The 14,578-nt window shown below is 38.4% G+C and overlaps 1 protein-coding gene across 1 annotated transcript in view; it reads right to left on the bottom strand.

The window, feature by feature from the left end:
• The window catches only part of LOC149275732 (E1A-binding protein p400-like), a 31,782-nt gene that overhangs the window by 15,644 nt on the left and 1,560 nt on the right, over positions 1 to 14,578 (bottom strand). The window contains 23 exon segments of the mRNA XM_089504381.1: positions 202 to 404; positions 601 to 890; positions 1,627 to 1,715; positions 2,048 to 2,197; positions 2,462 to 2,626; positions 2,741 to 2,911; positions 3,311 to 3,507; positions 3,614 to 3,780; positions 4,004 to 4,190; positions 4,318 to 4,454; positions 4,896 to 5,070; positions 5,794 to 5,963; positions 6,525 to 6,661; positions 6,787 to 6,964; positions 7,188 to 7,342; positions 7,922 to 7,979; positions 8,269 to 8,312; positions 8,983 to 9,061; positions 9,237 to 9,377; positions 10,490 to 10,675; positions 11,316 to 11,531; positions 12,788 to 13,089; positions 13,546 to 13,647. Coding sequence (XP_089360507.1) covers positions 202 to 404; positions 601 to 890; positions 1,627 to 1,715; positions 2,048 to 2,197; positions 2,462 to 2,626; positions 2,741 to 2,911; positions 3,311 to 3,507; positions 3,614 to 3,780; positions 4,004 to 4,190; positions 4,318 to 4,454; positions 4,896 to 5,070; positions 5,794 to 5,963; positions 6,525 to 6,661; positions 6,787 to 6,964; positions 7,188 to 7,342; positions 7,922 to 7,979; positions 8,269 to 8,312; positions 8,983 to 9,061; positions 9,237 to 9,377; positions 10,490 to 10,675; positions 11,316 to 11,531; positions 12,788 to 13,089; positions 13,546 to 13,647 — 3,699 coding nt within the window.

Consider the following 14,578-nt stretch of genomic DNA (forward strand, 5'->3'; position numbering starts at 1 on the left):
AATGTAATGGTCAGGTGTCCCAATACTTTTGTTCATATAGTGTATATATGAATCTGAATTCCAGATGGGCCCTCAAAAAGCTTGAATCACTTCTGATGCTGGAGTTAAGTATACCTTTATGAATCCTTATTTGCTTCTACAAACAGTGGATTATCTCTGGTAATCATCTACATATAAACTGTATAACCATTTCGAACCTACCCGAATCTAGCTGCACTAGTCGTACATCAGGGAATTGCACGCAGTAAGGGGATGTTCTCTCCCGCAGGTCCCGGATATATGGGGCCACCTGCTCCTTCAGACTCTGACTCAAAAGCTTGATATTGTGGGTGTAGGAAGGAGGAGGATGTGGGACTATCATAGCTGGGGGAGCAGAGACTGCAGCTGGAACCACACACAGTGACCTGGAAAAAATGCAATTAAAATTACACATCAAAGAGAATATAGTGTGATAAATCCTTTATGATAGTTTGCACTTTAATTTATTTATTTATTTATTTTTTACAATGTGTCTTGTGGCAAATAACGATTCCAACCCAAGAATCAATGTTTATAATTCATCTGAATATTGCATAGAGAATTAATTCCCCATGAAATTACCTCTTAGCGAGAGACTCCAAGGCAGCTTTCTGCTGGCTGGGAGATAAGATGAGGTGTCTCAGTGGATCACTGGAGCCCTCTGGAGAGCAGGACGACGCTCGGCAGTTCATGGAACCAGACCAGCTCCAATGTCTCTTTCCATTTGGAACTCGAGGGGCAGTAGCATTCAGGGTGCATAATGATAGCAAATCGGCTCCATACAACGGAGCCCTTGCACAGCGCAGTTCATTATAGGCAAAAATACTGTCCAGGCGTTCCTTCACAATTCGCAGCTTATATTCTGTTGACTCCTTCATATTAAAAAGTAGTAGTACAGTAAGATTTAAATGCAAAGAAAGGTCAATGACATCACATGAAAGATACTACTACTACTACTAATAATAATAATATAATGCTGTAAGAAAAATCATATTTGTTTTAAGAGAACCTAATAAATAAGATTTTACAGGCAGTTAAACTGCAAGGTACTTGGCCTATGATTTGAACAACTGTGCTAGATTGTAAGCTTGTTTGAGCAGGGCCCTCCTTACCTCTTGTCTCTGAAAGGCAAATTGTTTATTTATGCACTACTTGTTATGTACGGTTTATCCATTGTACAGCTCTGCAGAATATGACTGCACGATATAAAAATTGTAAACCTACAGCCTGTCTGAAAGATAAGGACCATCTGCTGCATTATGCTAATAATAAGGATCATCTGCAGCAGTGTGCTACAAAAAATCCATGATTAATAATCAGAAACATTTTAGGATAGTTTTATGAATGTGGAATGCCACAAAAAGAAAGCTTAAAAAAAAAGTTATTTGCCTAGCTCATACACATCAGTCACATGTGAATAATGTACTGTCTTTATAGTACATTTAGAATCTCTATCCATGGTGTCTACTCATGTTCTGCAATAATTATGCTTTCTTGATTAGGACTTCACAGCATCAATTTCCCTGATTGTTCTCTCCAAAAATAAGTTGCCTCATTTGTTTCCTGAAAATAAATAATATCTTTAGAGCTCATGTATTTTAGTCATACCTGAGCAGTGCCAGTCATATTGGAAGCAGGTTTTGTCCCTTGATCTGCTGCTGCAGTGGGAGTTTGCGTGTTCTTCCCTGCCATAGCAGCTGTGTAAATAAAACATATTGCTAGTTAAAGAGCTATGTCGCCATAGCAACAATGTCACGAAATTAGCAAAGCAGGCAATATAATAGGAAAACAAATTGTGCTTTTTTTATGAAATTACACAGGGTCAAAGGAAACACATTGAATTCACATGCATTTTTAAGCAATTGTTCTGTTTGACCTTTGTTTTCCAGTATTGGGACAGACAGTATGACATGACCCTAATGCACGAAGGTTAATTTTGGCCTCGTGACACAGAAATCATACCACCAAACATTAGTAATTTCCACCAAAACCCAAGGTGCTGTAAAAAAAAACAAACAAACTTGCAAACCTGCTGGTGGAGCTGCACTAGAGTTAGGGGCTGCGACTTGTTGGCTTCTCACTGCATTGGCAGCTGTACTCTGCGGCATGGTCGGAAGAACAATGGAGCCTTGTGGGCGAAGGTACTGTCCTGGAGCAGAAACAATCTGCAAAACGTTACCTGCGGCAGAAACCAAACACAAACTTGAATAACAAAAGGTGCAATCACATCTCCACCAATGCTCTAATAAAAGAGGAATCATATAGGTTTCCTAACATTGTATGTATAATATATATCAATCAATATATCCATCTATATATCTATATCTTTCATAGTGGGTTTTTACTCCAAATTCAGTTTTATCAAATATTTATAATAAGCCATGCGCATGTATATATGTAAAGATACAGCTGTTGCAGAAGGGTGCACTTTACATGAGATTACCTTGCAGCTGCAGTGGCTGTCCTGCCGTGAGCTGACGCAGCTGGCTCTGGGACAAGGTGAATTTGTTCCCTTGGAACTGCAGGGTAACCGGCGTCTCAGGCTGGGCTATACGCCCCTGGGTTCCACCACCAGCTGCCAGCTGGGCTATTTTTACCACCTCACCACCTGTAAGAGGAAAAATCAATTTACTTGAGTATGACATAAGCTATACAAGGGGGTATGCTAACTTTCTTTTTTATTGGTATGAACTTAGAGAGAATGATGAGGGAAAGCACTTACTTGGAAGCCGAGCCTGTGAGCTGAGCACCAGCCTTTGAGATGGAACATTCGGCTGGACCGCATGTAGAGGAGTCTGGGAATGTGGCTGATTCATTTGTCTCACTGGAGCAGCTGTGGTGAAGGTGGCTGGAGGTCTGCTACCTCCTATTTGGACTTGTGTGGTGGAAGGCACTGTGAAAGGCAATGTTAATTAGGCAAAATACTTCACACAATGGGATTTAAGTGTAAAAACAAACTAAAGAAAATGACGAATCAAAGTCATAGAAACGGTGCAATCATTACGTAAATATCATTGGCTGCACTGGTGAGAACACCCATTTTGGAAACTGAGTTTGAAAGAGTGATAAGTACAAAAAAAACCAAAAAACACATAAAAAAAAAAAAAAAAAATTTAAAAAAGCATAGTTAACATTAGGAGATTTCCTAAGTCACCTCACCAACTTTATACAGGATCGCTCGTTATTCCTAAAATCAGCAGATTTCTAGGGTTTGCCCTTCAGAGTGTAAAGTGAAGTTGGAGAGTTAAAATATTCACTTTGGTGAACTCCCCTTGAAAAGATATTATCCTACATGCAAATCCAGTACAGAAATAAATTAAACCTTTGGTCCCTTGTGGTGCAGCAGGTGTGGTGGCTTGTGACCGCTTCACTTGTCCCTGCTGTGTTCCGGTGGATGTTGTTGTGGTCACGGTGCGCGTTGCTGGAGAACTTGGGAAAGCGACCATTCGCCCTTCTGGTTTCTGGCCATATAAAACAGGCTCAAACAACCTAAGTCCACAAGGGAAATACTGATAAGTAACAGGACAGGCTAGAATGGGAATTGATGGGTGTGTTGTTTTTTGGAAGAGTCCTGTGAATACCAAAAAGCCTTTACCTGCTGGGTTTTAACTGGACCTTGCTGGGCCTAGGAGCAGGATCAGGTGAGCTGTAGATCTCCTGAATCAGTTTCCTGGACACTTTTTGTTTAGGGAGGACTTGGGCTTCATAACGTGTCATTTTATTTTCCATCCCAAGAAAATCAAACATAGATAGGTCAGCATTCTGAATAAAAAACAAAGGAAAACATGACGATCTGAAAAGTGAAAGACATTTAGGATACAAATAAAAAGACAAAATCAGAATATAAACAAGCAGTATACGAAATACATTGTTGGGCTTATTACGGAAGGCAGTTGTGCCACAAATAACCTCAACTAATTTCAGCTGTGATAATTACACTGAAAACCGCAAACAATGGAAAGTGGTTGCAATTTTTTCCATTCACCTTCCAGGGATCATACTCCAGTGCTCTTAGTATAAGAGACGCAGTCTGATACTTTAGAGCTTCGCACACATATGAGGAACGCTCAGGACGTGGATCCACTAATTCAGGATGGTTGCAAATTTTCTGCAATTGCATCAAAACATGTAATACACTAACAAAATGACCTCCTTTCAGAGCATCCTGAGTCCTGTGGAAACAAACAAACCCACAATTAAATGATCTGGATTCATACAACTCCAGTGAACTTATTTTTTATGTATGTCTACGTAGGACGCTTCAAGTGCGCTCTCTAATCAAACGGCATTACTCCTTACCCGGGTTGCATCATAACATCCTCATACAAGGTCCTCTGACGGTTTGAAAGCTGACACTTCAACACATGTTCAGATTTCTTAGTCAGCTGTCTTTCTACATCTCTCTTGGATCGCCGCAATATAAACGGCTGTGCTGTCTGTGAAAAGGAGGGGGTGTGATGCAAATGAAGACAACACAATGTGATGAGCTAGAGTCAACCCATGTGCGCTTGAAGCCAAGAAGAGCTAAACTGGCTCTGCATAATAAACAGCTACATAGCGTCAGTAGAAAAGAATAAAATGTAACTACTCAGCATGTTACTTATTGGTTATTTAGACCAGCTTTATACATATCAGCCATCCTTGAATTCCTTTACAGTTTTATCTGTACTACTTCCACTGGAAGTATATTCCAGGTAGCTACTACCCTTTCTGTAAAATACAATTTTCTCATATTTATCCTCAGCCTCACACTTTCTAATTTGATTTATAGCTGATTTTGATGGGAGAGCCATGTACAGTATAACCATGTATAGTATAATTTGGTGGAAAACGGTGAGGAAAAGGTATCCCCTGGGGTGTGGGGTTTGCATTTTTACCCTGTGTAGTCTTATAGAAATAGTATGTTTGTATTCTTGGTCCTTGTCGCGGTTTTCTTTCACGGGGAAATCCAGGTATGGCCGGGACAAGCCTGGAATAAGGAAGTGTACCATGGTCCACAACTCTTTCCATGTGTGTGGCAAAGGGGTGTCCCTGAGAAGAAGTCTCCGCTGGCTGTGAACAGTAAATGAGTAATTCTATAAGTAAACAAAACCTGTGCACATTGCTAAAAAATGTACAGTAAATTCTACTATTTTACATTGTGGCGATACAATATGTGAATTTTCTAGTTACTCATAATCTATTGCATGCTCTGAAAAGGGGCCCTCCAGCCATCGCATGCACAATGTGGTAAGATAGATTTGTGGGGTCTCCCTTGCAAATGCAAGCATCCCCCATATGCATTTGCCCCTTTAAATACTATATGCTTACCACTAGTCATCTCCAGTACTGACTCTGCGAACGCCCATGGGCATTCACCGAAAGAACTCCTGTTTATTTCAATGGGATTGTTTTTTTTTTGCCTAAGTAAGTACTTTTTTTCTTCAAACAAAGCACATTAAAGTACCCATAAAGCACTTAATTATGCATTTATGTTTAGTGTGGATGATGTTTCTTTAGCGAAAATTAACCTTTTGGCACAGTTGCCTTATGCAATAAGATACTGCTACAGAAATCTAATGTATGTACACACACAAAAATGAGTTGTAATCATTGCCTATTATATGCAGTATTTATATCCAGTTGTGGTTTAAGTAATTAAATAAAAAGGAGAAAAAAAAACAGGAACAAAACCTACAAAAGTTGCAGGTAACTGACAAATTACTGTGACTACAAAAAATATATATTTTTTTACATCGCATACGTGGAAATTCAAAACTGAAATTGATTTCAGACCTTGGGAGTTTAAAGATGGCTTCCCAATGTTTCTCAGTCATGTTTTTGATCTGGTGGACTTCATCCATGACTAAGTACTTCCACCTCATCTTCATGAATGCTTTGTGGCCTTTGAACAGCTGCTTGTAGGAGGTGATGCAGACATTGAAGTAATTTGGCTCATCCCATTTCTGTAATTGCAATGACCATATGGAAAAACACCACGTGAAATTCAGGTTAAAAAACTATTATTTTCCCAATACTATTTAGTTGCAACACAAGATTACGTTTGGCTTTTCCATTCACCAAATGCAGCTTTTTGTTCCAAGATGTAAAAAATAAAATCGATCTCCCTTAGCCTGCCACAATGTACAAAATGTAAATGTCATAGGGGGCTTCAGGATTGTATTTTAAAGGCTTAGATCTTAGACTGTACCCAATCTACAGAATTATATATACACATTACTGTTTAAAAGTTTGGGGTCACTTAGAAATATTCTTGTTTTTGAAAGAAAAGCAAATTTTGACCATTCAAATAACATGAAAAAGATCAGAAATACAGTGTAGACGTTGTTAATGTTGTAAATGGCTATTGTAGGTGGAAACAGATAATTTATCAGCAACATTAGCTCCTGTGATGACATGTTGTCTTAACCAATATATATTTATATTTGTGTCAGTAGTGATGACAGGCTAGCCACTCTACAATGCCACACACACACCCTCAATCCATTTCTTTCACATTGTTCTACCTGTCGCTTTCGCCTGAGTTCTCTTTGGCTTCCAAAATACAGGAGAAGCTTCAGAGCTGGGCACCAACGTTTGAACTCCAGTTCCCACTTAAGTAACTTGCAGCTGCGCACAACAATCAAGTGTGGACCCCAAACTCCTGGAAAATAGCATGAGAAATCTTAACTCTTGAAACAACTCAATATGTTGGCAAATATATATATATATATATATATATATATATATATATATATACACATACACACACACACATAAATACTTCACCTTCTTTGCTGGCAAGATGAGCCATGAGAGCAATAACCTGTACATTCTTCCCAAGCCCAGTTTCATCAGCTAGAATCCCATTAAGGTTCTTCTTGAATTGCTTTGCTAACCAGTCTAGCCCAATCTGCTGATACTCTCGAAGGCTTCCATGAAGGAGGGGTGGAGGGCTTGATTTCACCTGTGGAGAATTTTTTTGTAAATAGCCTATATTTTCTTTAGCTAGGGATTAACTTATAACTTTCAATTACTTCTTAGAAACCTGTAATTGGCACAGACACATTTTAAAGAATATAAGCAAATTTTAATTAACGTTACAACAAAACATCTTTAAAATCCATATTATTTCAGGACACAAGAAATATCAATAGTTAATAGTTTGAGCTCTGTGGAGACCGACTTACTGTGCATGTGATACGCGAGCTGCCCCTGGGCAGTAAGAGTTCTGCAGCAGCTGCCACCTCCGCAATGTCTCGGCTGTTCTTCCGTTGTTCCATATTACCACCACCTTCGATGTTGAGTAGGGAATCAATCAAAACCAGTTGCTTCTGTACACCATCTAACATATAAAAATAAGGATCACAAAAATGTACCGGAAACAAACAGACAAACATTCATAGTTCTAAATCAAACACCTTTGTCAAACATTAAACTTCGAGGCAAAGCCACGGGGCAGTCATACTTCAGGGGTTTTGGGTTTACTTTGTGGGGTTACGCGCATCTACATTGTTCCACAATGACTGTCTCCATTTGTATGGCCTTCACGTATATTTTGCTCCATGCACGTATATTGGGATTATTTCTTTTTGATATTTTTCACTTTTTAAATTCAGATTTAAACGCAATGTTATCTAATAGCTCACCAAACTTCACTATAAAAAATGGTACCACAAACATCTTGAAACCCTCTTCTATGGAGCCATTTCAGCAAAATGCATTTTTGTTCTAATTAGTGTGTAATTTACATATTAAGCATTTTTATCTTTGATACATTATGTATTACTCCCAGGAATACAGAATTTATCAAAGGGCTAACAAATACTAATTTACATGTGTGTGGAGTCTAATTTCAGGTATTGCAGTATAAAAAAAAAAAAAAAAAAGATTCAATCTAACTAAACAAATCACATTTTCATACCATCATTTTCGGCTTTAGGTGTGTCTGCTTTTTTGTTGGTTTGTGAACTAGAAGGGCCCTATGATGGGAAAAAAATACAGATTTTATTACAAATTATGCAATATACAGTGGCTATAAAAGGTGGAGGCAATCAGTATTAAAAGCTTAATCAACAGCTTTCGTCTGACAGGTTGATTTATATGAGTCAGAAGCAAAATACAACTTCTCACTCTCTATTATATATTGCGTATTCTACTCTACTGTGTAATATACCAATAAGAATATTGTGCATTAAAAGTGTGCTTGAATTGAAGACACTAGGAGTTAATACATGCTACTGGATCCTTGAGTAGTATATTACAACTCACCGAAGTTTCATCACCTTTAACCAATATTTCTGCCTTGTCTTCACCTAAAATAGAAAAAAGATACTATTAGGAATGTAGGTCAGTTAACGCCAAGGTTTTATCCAATAACTTATTTTGGTTGATATGTTGGGGTATACCTAGGAACTCTCTGGCTCCGGCTACCCTGAGCACAACACCCCCCACCACACACACACACACAGGATCCGGGTAGGAGGTCCTGATGATGATGTGGAACGCGTCATTTTTGGAAGGGAAGTGGGCAAGGAGTCCTTCAACCCAGACAGTTTCCAGGTATGGTTGGCAGTTATTTAAAAATGTATATACATGAAAAGTGCTCTTATTGTGCTAGGTCAGAGGCTCCGGGGTGAGATAGCCCTATTGCAAGACTTATTCAAAATGCCAGTCGGGAGACCAGAGATCTCACTTGTAGCCGGCATAGCATTCCATAAGGCTGCATCAGTACCATGAGGAGGATGAGAGCTGGGATAAAACATTGTATCCTGGCACTCAGCAAAAGACAGAAGTGTGGAGGGAGATGCCAGCTGTGGTGCTGCGCTGACTCAAAACACAATTAAAATAGGGCACTGGATTAGAATCACTTTTGCACATAACCCCTGTTGTGTAATGTCAGGTTATACGTCCAACAACTGATAGAGGGTCACTGGCACAGACAGCCACAAAGCTTAGTACAAAAAAATATAAAAATAGAGGTACCTTTCAGTGTTCCTTTCTGGGTGCAGAAGACTTTCTTCCTCTTTGTCTGCAAGTCCACCTGTAGCTTTATCTCCACCACCTAAAATTGAGATAGGGAATACTTGAAATCCAAGCTAAGCAACTTTGCACATGTTACTAGAATCAAGCAGTTTAAACCAGCAGTTCAGGACACCGTTCAGTACTTTCTCCCATTTCTTGCACCAATGGACAGATTATTGAAAAAAAAGAGATTGCACTGCATATGTTGCTCTTACTTGTTCAATGTTGTACCAAAAATGCTGTATTTCTCGAGCTGCAAACCATGCAATACGTCTCAGTCGCTCTTCATTCTCCTTCTTGGCTCTAACATCATTCTGTTGTTTCTCCTGCCAATATCGTGCAGCGGTCCTGACCAGCTTTAATAAATAAATGAAAGCTTAGAGAGGTATAAATCTCATGGTATCCCTCACAACGGGAGACACATATGTAACACACATTTACATGCGAACACATAATTAATAGGTTTCTCCTCTACTAAACTCCTTCTCTGACAGGTAGGCAGGTCCCTCTGACATTAAAAAGAACACAACTGATGCAATCTTTTTAGCAGCCAAAGGAATGTTTCCGCAGAATGCTTCACTTTGCATCAGAATTGCTTTTAATACATAATCCAATATATATATATTCTTCCATATTACCCGCAACAAATTTTCCTAAACACCAAGTTTACTAATTCTCCAAGAATAATAAAAGGAAAATATTACTGCACAAGTAGTACAATCATACAAAAAATAAGCTGTTTTGATGTAGTCCTTTAACCCTTTCAGGTCAGGGGTTTAGAAAAAAAATATTTTTATTACTAATTTTCAATATGTTTTTTGTTTATGTTCTAGCACGGTTCCAAGTGCAGTACGGCTCGACATCCTTTTGGGGATCTCTCATACATTCTTATACCAGTGACGTCATGGTGTCATCACAGGGCTCCCAATCAATTTTATTTATATTTCATTATCTATCCTTATTTATTTTTCATTTCATGGAAGAAAGAGAAACTATTTTCCAATGTGAGCACCGTTACACTCATTCAGTTGGCAGGAAGCCAGCTGTCGATAGGCCTGAAAAGGGTTAAAAAAAAAATCTGCCCCAAAGATGCTGCCAGAAGGCTTGTGAGATACATTGAATGAAGTGGGTCAGTGTTTTGCGGATGTTATGGATTTCTTTTAGTGGATCACAACATGCAGTGGCTTAATTCTGGATCACCCTCTCAATGAATCCCGATATCAACGGCTGACTTGCAGTGAAAATCTTTTATGTGCATCTTTGCCATTACATAACTGTAGTAAAAATGTGATACATACTATTTAGTTGATGCTTTAGCATCCTGCAAAAGAACAAAGTTACCAGTACTGATAACATATAGTTCATTTTGTTTTCCTTACTCTAATGCACATGCACACCCACATCAACTTATTAAGCACAGGAAGGTTAAACCGATATAAATTGCACTCCTAATTTTAACTCACAATACCTTCTTAGCACTGGCAACTTTCCACATCCTCTCCTGGGCAAAGTCTGCAGCCATCCATTGCATCTCTTCCAGCAGGTAATCCCAGTGAGATTTTGGTCTGGAGGCTTCCTGTAGTTTGGGCAGCCTCCTCAGGGACCATAAACCTTCCTTCCTTAATTCTGCAATGCGTTGATGGATGTGACTCTCCTGCGGGACAGAGAGGAGTATATCGTGTCCTTGAAAAAGCTTATTATAGAAAAGAAATCATTCAGTTGCTGGAAAAACCCCAGTCCAATTAATGCTTTATTGTTCTTACTAACTATGCCCGAGGCTAAATACTAAAGGGTTACTGTGATTTCAGCTCTTTGCGATTTGGTGGCACTTAATAATTAAAAGGTCACAATAATAATTTTACAAGAATATTAAATATGTAATGTTTCTCCATAAAACAAGTACTTCTAATTCCTGCCACTGGTCACTAGATTTGTCATTGTTTATTTATTCCTGTTCTACATGTCAAATACACCTATATAAAATGATTTTTTATTTAAAACAATGTATATGTGTTACAGACATACATTTAGGTGTACACCACAGGAGCATTTTCTATTGTCCTTTCAATTGATAACAGTGTATGATTGCTGTTCTGTGATTAAGCCTTTTTTAGTACATCAGATAGTAGGAGGTGAGTATTATGAGAAACTCCATGCATGTGGTAAACATACATATGATCCAATAACAAGGGAAGGTTTCAGCTGATTCCAGTCTCAACGTATTAAACAAATGTATACAAAAAAACATGGATGTACATGAAGAAAAAAAAAAAAAACTTGCATTTTTTTTTTACCTGCTCTAGTGGTTTAGGCACAGGGACTTCTTGTTGGACATCCTCTGAAATCAGTGCCATATTGTCCTGAGGTTGAGATTCTGTAGAGCGAGGTGACCTGCTGGCACCAGGGGATAATATCCTTTTAGGAGAGACAGCAGGGGGTATAGAGTCTGAAGCGCTGGCTGGCGTAGCAGGTGACGAAGGAGCAGCATACAAAGACGCAGGATCCGAACCCTGTGGCAAAATCACAGTAACAATCTATTTCCTACTAGGCCAATACAATGTGACCTTGTTGAACTTTTAAGCAATACAATGAATGGAAATGGAATCAAAAATACTATCTAACATATTTTATCATATTTGTAACAGAAAAATATTTGATCCGCGTAAAGAATAAACTATGTATTACATTACTGGAGAAAGAGAGAAGTAATTCTTTAACATTGCTATAACCAGCTATCTTGCTGTACACTGAATATTAATCCCATAGAGGATATAGCATAGATACAAAATTATTAACCATTCAGCGATGTTTATTTATGATTTTGAGTACTTGTACTGTGTAATCACTATTGGTGCCAATACAGTTTATCAATTTAAAGTTTATCAAATAAAATTGTATATTTACTTTTATTTTATAATACGTACAAGGTTAAAGGCATTGTTGACAGCGTTCTTAATTGCGATTGCTTATTTTTAACCACTAGGAATGTTCGGAAATAAAAATAAATGTAAATTTCCCCAGTTGCTTAACAAGATTTGTCCTATCACTGGCTTGTTGCTTCTTCGGTCATTTATACCACTTAGCTGGTGACATCACCTGCTATATTTAGAACAATTAGCATGTATTGATTTAAGGATGGAGTTCCCAGAAGCATTATGATGTGAAAATGCATCTCGTGGACTTGGTTTACAGTCAGACATCAGATATGTTTTATTCCTCCATTTTTCCTACCACTTAAACCGTATCTACGATGTTATTGAGATACTAGTACTGCTTAACAAAAGAACCCTGTGATGCAGCCCCAACCCTCCCGTTTGTTACTGTAAATGAAACTAAACGCCACCACCTACCTACTGCAGATGCATACTAACTAGTAGAGCCCCTTCCCACTGCATGGTTTCTAGCAGGGGGACAGTGGTTCACTTAACCATTATTAAAATAAGATGTAAAGGAATGACAACCTTGAGGGGTCTCAATAACTTCACCATTGCTGGACAAAATCAAGAAAGGGTGTGTGTATATATATATATATATATATATATATACACATATACATACACACACACACATATATATATAAACAAAAAAAGGACACTTATGATAAAAGGGATTAATGCAACAATTGTGTGGATGTATATACTTGTTATGTTAAGTCTTAGTCTCCTTCCATAATGTGATGACCGTAAAATACGGTCGCCCCCTTAAGAACTGATGGGAATGTCAACAGGGTCATAACAACAAAGGTCTTGCACCATTTAAAACATACCTGTTGGGGTTTTAAAGGCTGGTCGAGCATCATGACCTGAGACTGCTGAGACATTTGATTTTGAGCAGATTGTGCAACAGGAATGCTGGAAGTTTGTGTTTTTCCCTTGATTTGAGCGTCCGTGACTGGTGGCTGCTGCTGCGAAGGATGCAAAGTGTTGGGGACAAAAGTAATGGGCATTTTCTGGGGCTGCGTTCTGCTCGGAGACTGCAGGCTGGTTGAATTAGGCATTGTAGAAACCTTGGTGGGGTCGCTTTGCCTGTGATTTGGAGGAGCCACTGTCTCAGAGGAAGGCATGCCAACTGCAACAAAGAAGGAGCCCAAAGTAAGAAATGCAACGAAAGAGATGTGACACAGGCCACTACCAGAAGGCACTGTGGCATCTGTGACACGTAAAGATTTCATTACTGAATATCAGAAGAACCCCCACACCCCCCTCATGGTAAATAAAGCTATATAAATGTATAACTCTTCTGACACAGTTCTGCTATTTGGGTGCATCATCAGTCCCTTTCATCAATGTTAATGATGTTATTGTTAATCCAGGACAGCACAAACACACCTAAACCATGCTAATAACCATTCCTAAACTCCAGCAAGGAACATTTTGTCATATGTAAATATTACTGCACTTTTGTGAAGCCCTCAGACGTAACCATGCCAAGGGACTTCTGTAAGAATCACTCACTTTATAATACAACTGCTGTGGTCTGACAAATTGTGTACTATAAAATAGAGTGTAACTGCAGCAACCTTACCATTTTTACTCTGTGTGGGTGGGGTCTGAGGAATTCCAAGTGTCACTTTTAGATGATGGGAAGTAGATTCGCTTGAATCCTGCAATGGCTTTAGAGCTGCATCTGAGAAAGTGAGAAATAAAATGACAAATAGTCATACACAAACTAGAAATTAAATGCCCCATCACAATAAATTCATGGTAATTTATATATAACGCGCCATTTTCTTTTTAAATGTTAGCATTCTAAGATCTCTCGTCAATATATTTGAAGCACAATTCTGTGTTGCTTCCCAGAAATCAATATATCAATCAATCATAATACCTGCCAATTGCTAAAAATATCAGAATATCGGGAAACTCTGAAAAGCACACAAATGACATGATGAAGACTGACTGAAAATACATATTTCAATTTAAGATATATCTACCTTTTCCAATGCAGATACAATGTAAAGCAAGATAACCATGGTACCTGCTTACAGATATATAAGGTCCAACATCATACATTTAAAGGGACACTCCAGCCATCATATGCATTTTTAAGGAGTTCCAGGTAGTCAAATTCACTGGCAAAGTCTACGCCATCAACCAAATCCTTAGATCCCACACAGGCATGGGATGTTTTTACTTTTAAGCATCAGCAGCTCTGCAAAGCTATACTTAATGTTAGATAATTGGGGTATTTGTTGCTTTAATTCAGCATACTCACTGTTGAAATGTGACATTATTTTAAGTGAACGTATAATACTCCAATACCAAATTAGGTATTGTATGTTCATATTTTTTCTTCAGGATCACTAATCAATGTTGTATCATAAACAAAGTAAGAAAAATAAGCAATACCAATAGGAGTTTCCCTTTGCATACTGGAGGCTTGGGTTTCCATGGAAATAGTATTCTCTGACACTGGACTTGCAGGAGGATCTTGAGGCTAGAAATAAAGGCACAGCCATTAGACAGCTGGAAAACATTTGATATGCTATGCTAAAGGAAAAAAACTGCAGTCAGTTAGTGGAACTCATACAGAAGAACAATTGCATGCCCAAATGTCA

This window comes from Sceloporus occidentalis, unplaced genomic scaffold, assembly GCF_023333645.1.
Source record: "Sceloporus occidentalis isolate IW3139 unplaced genomic scaffold, rSceOcc1.0.p SCAF_269, whole genome shotgun sequence".
Lineage (NCBI taxonomy): Eukaryota > Metazoa > Chordata > Lepidosauria > Squamata > Phrynosomatidae > Sceloporus > Sceloporus occidentalis.